The sequence below is a fragment of the Gigantopelta aegis genome, chromosome 12 (genome assembly GCF_016097555.1).
Source record: "Gigantopelta aegis isolate Gae_Host chromosome 12, Gae_host_genome, whole genome shotgun sequence".
Lineage (NCBI taxonomy): Eukaryota > Metazoa > Mollusca > Gastropoda > Neomphalida > Peltospiridae > Gigantopelta > Gigantopelta aegis.
Window position 1 is genome coordinate 6,615,416 of NC_054710.1, and position 11,178 is coordinate 6,626,593.

At 37.2% G+C, this 11,178-nt stretch overlaps 1 protein-coding gene across 1 annotated transcript in view; it reads left to right on the plus strand.

Moving 5' to 3' along the window:
* LOC121386552 (transmembrane protein 145-like) overlaps positions 1-9,753 on the plus strand; it is a 39,296-nt gene extending 29,543 nt beyond the window's left edge. Inside the window, exons 10-13 of the mRNA XM_041517493.1 lie at positions 975-1,095; positions 4,977-5,036; positions 5,824-5,988; positions 8,549-9,753. Coding sequence (XP_041373427.1) covers positions 975-1,095; positions 4,977-5,036; positions 5,824-5,988; positions 8,549-8,704 — 502 coding nt within the window. The 3' untranslated portion in view covers positions 8,705-9,753. The remainder of the gene's footprint in view (positions 1-974; positions 1,096-4,976; positions 5,037-5,823; positions 5,989-8,548) is intronic.
* The last annotated feature ends 1,425 nt before the right edge of the window (positions 9,754-11,178 follow it).

Genomic DNA, 11,178 nt, shown 5'->3' on the forward strand with positions numbered 1-11,178 from the left:
GTGCCTGTTGTGTTTAGTTGGGTGTTGTAGAGGACATATCATATTGCTTCAGCAGCTGTAGTACTCTGAGAGTGCCTGTTGTGTTTAGTTGGGTGTTGTAGAGGACGTATGATATTGCTTCAGCAGCTGTAGTACACTGAGATTGCCTGTTGTGTTTTGTGGGTGTCGTAGAGGACGTATGATATTGCTTCAGCAGCTGTAGTACTCTGAGAGTGCCTGTTGTGTTTAGTTGGGTGTTGTAGAGGACGTATGATATTGCTTCAGCAGCTGTAGTACACTGAGAGTGCCTGTTGTGTTTTGTGGGTGTCGTAGAGGACGTATGATATTGCTTCAGCAGCTGCAGTACTCTGAGAGTGCCTGTTGTGTTTTGTGGGTGTCGTAGAGGACGTATGATATTGCTTCAGCAGCTGTAGTACTCTGAGAGTGCCTGTTGTGTTTAGTTGGTGTTGTAGAGGACGTATAATATTGCTTCAGCAGCTGCAGTACTCTGAGAGTGCCTGTTGTGTTTTGTGTCGGCAGGTTCTACTTGACCCCTGTGATGATATTGATCTCCAATTGTTGTGTTTGTGTCTGCAGGTTCTACTTGCCCCTGTGATGATATTGATCTCCAATTGTTTTGTTTTGTGTCGACAGGTTCTACTTGACCCCTGTGATGATATTGATCTCCAGTTGTTGTGTTTTGCGTCGGCAGGTTCTACTTGACCCCTGTGATGATATTGATCTCCAATTGTTGTGTTTGTGTCTGCAGGTTCTACTTGACCCCTGTGATGATATTGATCTCCATTTGTGTTTTGTGTCGGCAGGTTCTACTTGACCCCTGTGATGATATTGATCTCCAGTTGTTGTGTTTTGCGTCGGCAGGTTCTACTTGACCCCTGTGATGATATTGATCTCCAGTTGTTGTGTTTTGCATTGGCAGGTTCTACTTGACCCCTGTGATGATATTGATATCCAGTTGTGTTTTGTGTCGGCAGGTTCTACTTGACCCCTGTGATGATATTGATCTCCAACCTGGCCCTCCCGCTGTGGATGAGAGAGAAAACCGTCAACGGCATCGAGCTCTTTATCGGCGCCATCGGACACGTCTTCTTCCTGGTCAGTATGTTAGACACTGAGTGTATACAATTAAAGGTGCACACCCATCAGACATGTCTTCTTCCTGGTCAGTATGTTAGACACTGAGTATATACAATTAAAGGCACACACCCATCGGACACGTCTTCTTCCTGGTCAGTATGTTAGACACTGAATGTATACAATTAAAGGCGCACACCCATCGGACACGTCTTCTTCCTGGTCAGTATGTTAGACACTGAGTATATACAATTAAAGGCGCACACCCATCGGACACATCTTCTTCCTGGCCAGTATGTTAGACACTGAGTGTATACAATTAAAGGTGCACGCCCTGTAGTTTTAACCCGTAAAAATGGACACTGTGTTTGGTTAATCTACAAACCTGTAACACGTACATCTCGATAAAGTCACAATACAGTGAAACCAGAAACTGTGTTGTTGAAACATGGAAATAGAGGATAATAAACAAGTTACCAGTTATTATAAAATTTATGTCCCGAGTGAAATACTTTTCACGATTGACATAAATTTGATAACCGGTAACATCGTTTTATATTCATTTGATGCCTTGTTTTATTGAGCATTATTGTTTATGCATAAAACATTATTTAAAATAAAATATGAACTTTTAATGTTATTATTAGTATGTTTCAAATTTAATTATAAGGATCGTTTGTTATTTCTTTTACTTTTATCTGGATATGAACAAAAAAATCATTCGCAAACTTATATGAGAACATTTTCAGTAAGTATGTTTAAATTTAATTATAAGTATTGTTTGTTATTTCTTTTACATTCATCTGCATATGAAAAAAAAAATCAATCACAAACTTATGTGAGAACGGCTTCGCCGATTCACACAATTTGTGAATGATTTTTTTTTTTCATACCCCGATGAATGTAAAAGAATTAAATAACAGACCTCACCTAATAATCGTGACGCATCATAACATTTTGTATCCAAATGAGGTCTTTTAATGATAAACTTGAAGTCATTAAATTTACCTTGCCAATATAGAAAATGTGAAGAAAAGCGTTTAGGGTACCAAGGTAAATAAGTGACATCATGTTAATGAGAATGGATCAAGCAGGTGAGAAGATCATAACCCCCGCCCCCACCCACCCAACAAATACTCCCCCCCCCCCCCAAAAAAAAACTAAACAAAAAAAACCCCACCTTTTCTGTTCAATCCATGCTTTTCTTAAAAAATAAGAAAGAAAGAAAAAACTATGTTTTTAATTTGAGAACTTTGATTTGACAAGACATTCTGTCTATCTATCTACATTGTGTATCTATCTTTCTATCTATCTACTGTAAAACGGGTATTATTCGCGGCAGTAAATTTTCGCGATATCAAAAATGCAGGCAGTTCGCGGTTTTTAATTTTCGCGGTGTCATGGTTTTTGTTTTTTTGTTTGTTTGTTTTTTAAATTACTAACACGTACAAAACTATACTTTGGTACATAACATTAAATCGATACTAGAGTGGTCAACAGAGGTATACGTAATATTATTCCTTTCTAAGCGACTCCGCTAAGTGCTGCAGCCACATGTGCAGCGGCGACCACACTGTGTATACAATTAATGAAATTAATCCAGGATGTGGTTCAATCAAATCTCCAGAAAGTGTGAAATAAAGACAAACACTTGTACTAGTAATCTTGTTTTAATGTTTAAACACCGGTTGTTAAAAACGTCTCCCTCTTTTGTTTTTGTCACTTGTCGATGACGTTTTTCTGGAAGTTTATAAAACCATTTGTGTCCCTTATTTTATTTGGCCAATTAAAAATGGCTCATTATACTAATTTCGAAATGTTTATTCATAGCTTAACAATACCAGTAAGAATGTCTGTTCCAAAAATCAACTACATTTAGCGTTATGGCAGGTTCAGTTTTGCAGTGGTTAAAAAAGCGCTGACAAACCTGAAACCGTTGGTTTACCTGACCCTTCAACATGTTTAACGATCGAAGAAGTTCAATCGACACAGACCGCCAATGATGCCGTTCATAAATTAAACACTTCTACAAATCGTAAACAAAAACACGGTGAATATAGACTGTATGATGCAGAACAGCATGCCAAAATTGCTAAACTGTTTGTTGTTGTGTTTTTTTGCTCATTTTTTTTGGTTCTAATGGATTTTATTATTTGCGTAAGTGTAATTTTCGCGGCTAAATTAAAAATGCGAAAATTACACATTCGCGAATAATACCCATTTTACAGTATCTCTCTCTCTCTGTCTCTCTGTCTGTCTCTTTCGCTCTGTCTGTCTCTCTCTCTGTCTGCATCTCTCTCTCTCTCTCTCTGCATCTCTCTCTCTCTCTCTCTCTCTCTCTCTCTCTCTCTGTCTCTCTCTCTCTGCATCTCTCTCTCTGCATCTCTCTGTCGCTGTCTCTGTCTCTGTCTCTCTCTCTCTCTCTCTGTCTCTCTGTCTCTCTCTCTGTCTCTCTCTCTCTCTCTCTCTCTCTCTCTCTCTCTCTCTCTCTCTCTCTCTCTCTCTCTCTCTCTCTCTCTCTCTCTCTCTCTCTCTCTCTCTCTCTCTCTAACTTATTTTTATCCAATAAAGGTCCACTGAGCAAAATCCCACCCCAGCTATATATTTTTTTTTTTGAGGGGTAGGTCCTCAGGGATTACAATTGAGTTAATTAAAGTCACAAACCCTAGTTTCAATCCATGAAAATGGACACTATAAATTTGGTTTGGATAAAGTTAAAATAGAATGTTGAAACTGGAAAATATATATACCCTTAAAAATATTGTAGAGCTCATCTCCATAACCATTACTTGTCAGAGGTACATGCATTTTTAAAATGTATTTCATATTGGTATTAGAAACACCAAAATGATCAGAAACACGTTGGATGTATGGAAATGGATATTCTAAATGATAAAACCTTAGTAATGTCTAACTTCAATTACGAAAAATGGCTGTATAGTATACTGATGGAAAAACGGCTGTATAGTATACTGATGGAAAATCGGCTGTATAGTATACTGATGGAAAAACGCCTGTATAGTATACTGATGGAAAAACGGCTGTATAGTATACTGATGGAAAAATGGCTGTATAGTATACTGATGGAAAAACGCCTGTATAGTATACTGATGGAAAAACGGCTGTATAGTATACTGATGGAAAAATGGCTGTATAGTATAAAGATGGAAAAATGGCTGTATAGTATACTGATGGAAAGAAATAAAGGATCACACAGACAGCAACAAGAAATAACGACTGCATCAGAAATCAATTCATATTATCAGAACTTGACCAGGAACATGTAGGCAGCACATTCAACACTACAGATATTCAATCCCACATTACAACTTGGTATGAAATGCAGACATTACTACGCTAGTTGTGAATTAAATTTGGTCTACAATTCGATGTGTTCCCTTATTTCTTTCCATCAATATATTTATAAAACATACAAAATGTACGGCGTGTTGCTTAAAAACTCGGATATTCCAGAAAATATGATTGAGAGGAGGAGCCAGGATGTAGCCCAGTGGTAAAGCGCTCGCTTGATGCACGGTCGGTTTAAAATTTATTTCTCGTTCCAGCCAATGCACCATGACTGGTATATCAAAGGCCATGGTACATAATGGAGAAATGTAGCAGGTTTCCTCTCTAAGACTGTCAACATTACCAAACGTTTTACATCCAGTAGCCGATGATGAATAAATCAATGTGCTCTAGTAGTGTTGTTAAACAAAACAAACTTTCATTTTGATTTTTCCGGAACAGAAAACCAATCACATGGGGCAAGATTCGAATATTATGGAAGGTATAATGTTGTTTTTTTCTCTCTGTCTTGGTGCTGTGTGGTTGAAATGTTTGTTGTGTGTTGCAGGTAAATCGATATGTTTTTCTAAGAAAGTTTTCTTGGTGTTTTGTAGGTGTTGACGAATCCAAACGTAGCTAACAGAAACTTTCCATTTCATGTGAAAACTAGTCAGGTGAGAAAGCTAACCAGTGATGGATTCTGTCTTTCTGTCTGTCTGTCTGTCTCACTGTCTGTCTATCTCACTGTCTGTCTGTCCATGTTTGTCTGTCTGTGTCTGTCTGTCTGTCTGTCTGTGTCTGTCCATGTCTGTCTGTCTGTCCATGTCTGTCTGTCTGTCTGTGTCTGTCTGTCCATGTCTGTCTGTCTGTCTATCTTTCCGTCTGGCCATGTCTGCCTGTGATGATTGACGGGGGGGGTATTTAGCTCAGTTGGTTGAGTACTCGCCTGAGGTATTTGCGTCGCAGGATCGAACCACCTCGGTGGATCCATTCAACTGACTGGTTTTTTGTTGTTGTTCCAACCAGTGCTCCACAACTGGACAAAGGCTATGGTTTGTGCTTTCCTGTCTGTGGGAAAGTGCATATAAAAAGAGATCCCTTGCTGCATTAGGAAAAATGTAGCGGGTTTCCTCTGATTGAATCAATGTGCTCTAGTGGTGTCATTAAACAAAACAAGCTCTCTCTCATTCATTTTTTCATTTGTTCGTTGTTCTGTGATTTGTTCTCAGATTTGTTTTTTGGAGAGCCCTGTGGTTCGTACGTTCGTTTGTTTGTTTGTTTGTTCGTTCATTCGTTCTGTGATTTGTTCTCAGATTTGTTTTCTGGAGAGCCCTGTGGTTCGTTCGTTCATTTGTTTGTTCATTTATTCTCAGATTTGTTTTCTGGAGAGCCCTGTGGTTCATTCATTCATTCGTTTGTTTGTTAATTCATTCGTTCATTTGTTCAGTGATTTGTTCTCAGATTGGTTTTCTCGTGACCCCGCCGGAACATGAGCAGCTGGGTGAGATCAAGTACAAGGTCGACCGCGGTCCCGACTTCACAGCTCTCTTCACCGTCTCACAGACTCACACCAAGCGCGCGGACAAACCTGTCGTCGTGGCGGACGTACCACCCACAGTTAAACAGGTATGCCTTGTTTTCTGTCTATTTATAACAGGGTTTGTAGCGGTCTTCTATTTCTCGTTCCAGCCAGTGCTCCACAACTGGTGTAACGAAGGCCGTGGTATGTGCTACCCTGTCATCCAGTAGCCAAAGGGGCGAGACATAGCCCAGTGGTAAAGCGGTCGCTTGATGCACGGTCGGTTTGGGATCGATCCCCGTTGGTGGGCCCATTGGCTATTTCTCGCTCCAGCTAGTGCACCACGACTGGTACATCAAAGGCCGTGGTATATGCTATCCTGTTTATGGGATGGTGCATATAAAAGATCTCTAGCTGCTGATCGAAAACAGTAGCCCATGAAGTGGCGACAGCGGGTTTCCTCTCTCAGTATCTGTGTGGTCCTTAACCATATCTCCGACGCCATATAACCGTAAATAAAATGGGTTGAGTGCGTCGTTAAATAAAACATTTCCTTCCTTCGTAGCGGTCTTTAAATTCTTTGAAAGTCTTTGAATTTGAAAATATAATTTTTAGGTCTTTAAAAGTCTTTGAATTGTAATAAAAGTCTTTAGATGTCTTTAAATTCTCACAAATCATAGCCAAAGCAATGATGCTATCTTTTACAATTGCATGCATTTGACAAAAAAATTCCAGTTACAAGCTAGGTTTAATCTAATCATGATGCATGTAAAAAAGCTCAATTTGCTGCCATGAACAGCAACGTAAACAAACTGATTTTGATATTTTTATGGCATTCTATTGTCTTTGACTGCTGTGTAAAAGTCTTTGAAAGTCTTTGAAATAGCAGGTAAAGGTCTTTGAAATTCTTTAAATTTGTTTCGTCTTTAAGGCTATGAACCCTGTCTAATATTCATACCTCTAGAATAGATCATTCAAAACACCAGTACATATTAAACAACCTTCCATTTCCTTTCATGTTTATGTCCCGAGTGAAATAATGTTCAGTTGTCATAAGCTTTAGCGAGTGACAATGAAAATTATTTCACGAGGGACATAAACATGATATGAAATGGTAGCGGGTTTAATATCCTATTTATTACCCATAATCATTGTTAATTTATATCACTCAACTCATTTGGTTGATGTTCCTGTGAGGTTGTATTGCGCTAATCAGTGACGTCACGCAGTGTTACATCTCACTAGAATGACAAGTACCAAGTTATTTTCAGTCATATGGATAATAAAATATATTTATCATACAATAGCTAACATATCCAGTGTAACCAGAGGCTCGCATAATACAATTTTTACTACTAATATATGATATTGACAACACCAAAACATATCCTGGTAATAACCTCAGTCGAAAAATGGAACATGTTAAAATGTAATTGAATTCACAAACGTTTTTAATTCCAATGAACTTCTTCAGGTGGACAATTTTTTTAAATAATCATAATGACATCATACTGGTACTTATTAAAAAAAATATATATATATATATATATATAGTTATTACCCTCATGTGTTTCGGTATTGTCAATATCAGGGTTTCTGCCAGAGGGTAAAACGGGTATGGCGCCATACCCAAAATATTTTGCAGATTTTTTTAACCTTTTGACAAAATTAGTAACTCTTGTCATTACTAAACTAACACAATTACATTCTGGAGGAGGCCCTCCATACCCCCTGTTGACTGTGGTTGCATTCATTTCCATAGCACTATACCCAAACAATTATTTCTGGTAGAAACACTGAATATCATATATTAGGAATAAAACTTGAATATATTATTTTTATTCCTAATATATGATATTGACAATACATGTGTGTGTGTGTGTGTGTGTGTGTGTGTGTGTGTGTGTGTGTGTGTGTGTATATTATATGAATTGTATGAATAATATATATATATATATATATATATATATAATTATTATAAATTTGGTTTCTTTGACGTTTAAACTTTACACACAAAAAAACATGCATTAGACCACATAAAAAAAACTGACCTGAGAAATGCCCCCAATCTCCAAATATATGTTATTTAAAAAAAACACCACTTCAAATAAAGTGTAAAACTCTCAAATTAACGTTTTCCCACCTATTATAGTTATTGCACAATCACCGACGAACTTCATCATGACGTCAATTTTCTATAGGACAAAGGATATACCACTTGCGCCTGTGTATTAACATCAACGCCATTTGTTTTGTTTTCTGTTCAATCATTATCATATAAATACAACAATCATGCAATGGAGTGAGTGAATAGCTTAAAGCATGCATTTGTCTGTCTATAAATAGCGGTAACAATTCGTTACATATCTTCTTCCAGCACTCCGCCATTCTACATAAAAAAATAAAAAATGAAAATAAAAATAAAAACCTCCATCCCTACCTGGAAAAATTTAAATGGGTGGATGCTAAACAAGTTTATTTTTATGTGGCCTTATTTGTTTGTTTGTTTGTTTGTTTTTTCCAGCCAACTGTGTTTATGTGGCCTTATTTGTTTGTTTTTTCCAGTGAACTGTGTTTATGTGGCCTTATTTGTTTGTTTGTTTGTTTTTTCCAGCCAACTGTGTTTATGTGGCCTTATTTGTTTGTTTGTTTGTTTGTTTTTTCCAGCCAGCTGTGTTAGATGGGGAACAAAGTGGCGATAGTTTGTCATGTGAAAACCGAGCTCGCGACAACACGAGTGAGTCTCACAGGCAGGAAAATGAGCCACGCACGCCCAATTACGCAGCCATGTTTCAAGTGACGGGCCGATCAAGAAACACATAAAACGAAAACCATAGACTGAATTCAACTTTAACTAATGATAGCGTTGCAGCAGACATAATATATTGAGTCCGTTTGTGGAAAAAAGAAAACTGATGAATTAGGATATAACCAAATTAAAAATGCTTAAAAACGTATATATATATATATATATATTACATACAGTGAAACATGTTTTAAACTGGATCGTCAGGGACCTAATATTCCCCACCACCTTCTCTCTCTCTCTCTCCACTCCCCCCCCCCTCCACCCCCCACCCTCTAATATTTATACGATTTAGACCGTTGTTTAGAGGGTCGCATTTTAGAATTTAAAAAATTCGGGACCATGAAAGATGGCCAGTTTTGACAAGATTCCAGATTGTTCAGGATGTGGTTTAGACAGGTTTAAACAGTATTAATTCAGTTTTAAAACCATACCAAATCTCATAACTAAAAAAAAACCAAACCCCCATCTTTCTTTCTATTTTTTTTTTTTTTTTTTTTTTTTTACATATTTCTTTATTACATAACTTGAACAAAATTGCCATCTGTTCTTTTTACAATGCCAAAAGCTTTCTGCTTTTTTTTTTTTTGTATGTACACAGAAGAAGAAAAATTGCCTAATTTCATATTTAATATTCCTTAAAATTTATTTTTATTTTAAACCATTTTGGTTTATTATGCATTTACGATTGTTTAGTCTCAGAATCTGGTTACACCAAAACGTTGGGCAACTGCACCCAGCATAAAGCATCCCAACTGCTCTTTTTTTTCTTCAGATTTAATATTTATTTTAAACCATTTTGGTTTATTATGCATTTACACTTGACTTACATGTACTTATTTACTTTTATTTACATTTTATTAGATTTTATTCTAATTTATATTGATATATTACCTCAGCATATAGCCATATACATTTTGTAACTACCAGTACTTTGGAAACCAGGCCCAGTGGTAGAGCGCTCGCTCGATGCACGGTCAGTGTGGGATCGATCCCCGTTGGTGGGCCCATTGAGCTATTTCTCGTTCCTGCCTGTGCACCACGACTGGTATATCAAAGGTTGTGGTGTGTACTACCCTGTCTGTCCCTTGTTGCTAATCGAAAAAAGTAGCCCATGAAGTGGCGATAGCGGGTTTCTCTCTCAATGTCTGTGTGGTCCTTAACCATATGTCCGACGCCATATAACCGTGGATACAATGTGTTGAGTGTGTCCGTTAATTGAAACATTTCCTTTCTTCCTGGAAAACCAGTTGTAAAACCTGTAGTGCCAATGTAAATAGTTTGTTTTGATACATATAATTGTATAACTGAAAGTTTCCATTCTTGTTACTTCGTTTTTCAAAGGGTGGGACGTAGCCCAGTGGTAAAGTGCTCGCTTGATGCGCGGTCGGTTTGGGATCGATCCCCGTCAGTGGGCCCATTGAGCTATTTCTCGTTCCTGCCAGTGTAACCACAACTGGTATCTCAAAAGCTGTGGTATGTCTGGGATGGTGCCAATGTATATAGTGATTACAAGATAACATCAGAGAAATGACAAAACCTCGTAACTACGGTACTTTTCAAAATTTTACAGGTGAGCAAAAAACCTGAATATTTTTCGTAAAATACGTTATTTTGTTATAGTCGTTGTTATGTGAACATATTAACATTAGTTAATAGTGATAACTACTTAATAGTGGGTGTACCATATGTGTCAGATCTACAAATGTACTTACATCTGAAATGTCGTTGAAAATATCAGTTAAGAGATTTTGATCTAGAATTTAACACAGGTTGAAGGAATGAGGCAAGATCTATACATGGATTAAATACACATACAATCAGGTGTAATTAACTGGTTGTATTTACATGTAATCCATGTAATGTGTGAACAAAATGCAATGCTGAGCGTCATGTCCACACTCTAGCTTCCCGCTTTGTAGATACGACGTTTTGTCATTTTGTTTCTTGGACCAGTTATAATACGACTATTTGTCACGTGACAGTCAACCACTTTCTAATAGGCCGATAGTTACGATCTTTTGACAAAAGCAGAATGTGAACATTCTAACTCTGGAAATTCCAAAAAGTGATTTTTCGCCAAAAGCGTAGTTTCGACCTTTTGTCATTTCAACGACGATAAATGTATACAATGTTATTCAACCAAAATATCATGACAGTGAACCAGTTTGTTTTTGAATTTTTTAGAAATTTATAATCCAAGGTTAGAAGGCGAGAGTAATATTTTTTATATAGAACACGGCATTAATATGAACTGTGTCCAGCCACCAGCACAATACACATGTACATGTATTGGAAGATAAATGAATGTAACTTCCATGTTGCATTGGGGAAAACACAATAGGTACTGTACTAAAATTCATTTCTGGAATTTGTGATTATTTTCCCGTTTTCATCCAGATATTGCAGGGACTTGTTTCATTTCCCTTATTTTATTATACATTTTTAACTGTTTCTACTGTTAATCTTGTTTTTAAAAAAGAAAAGAAAA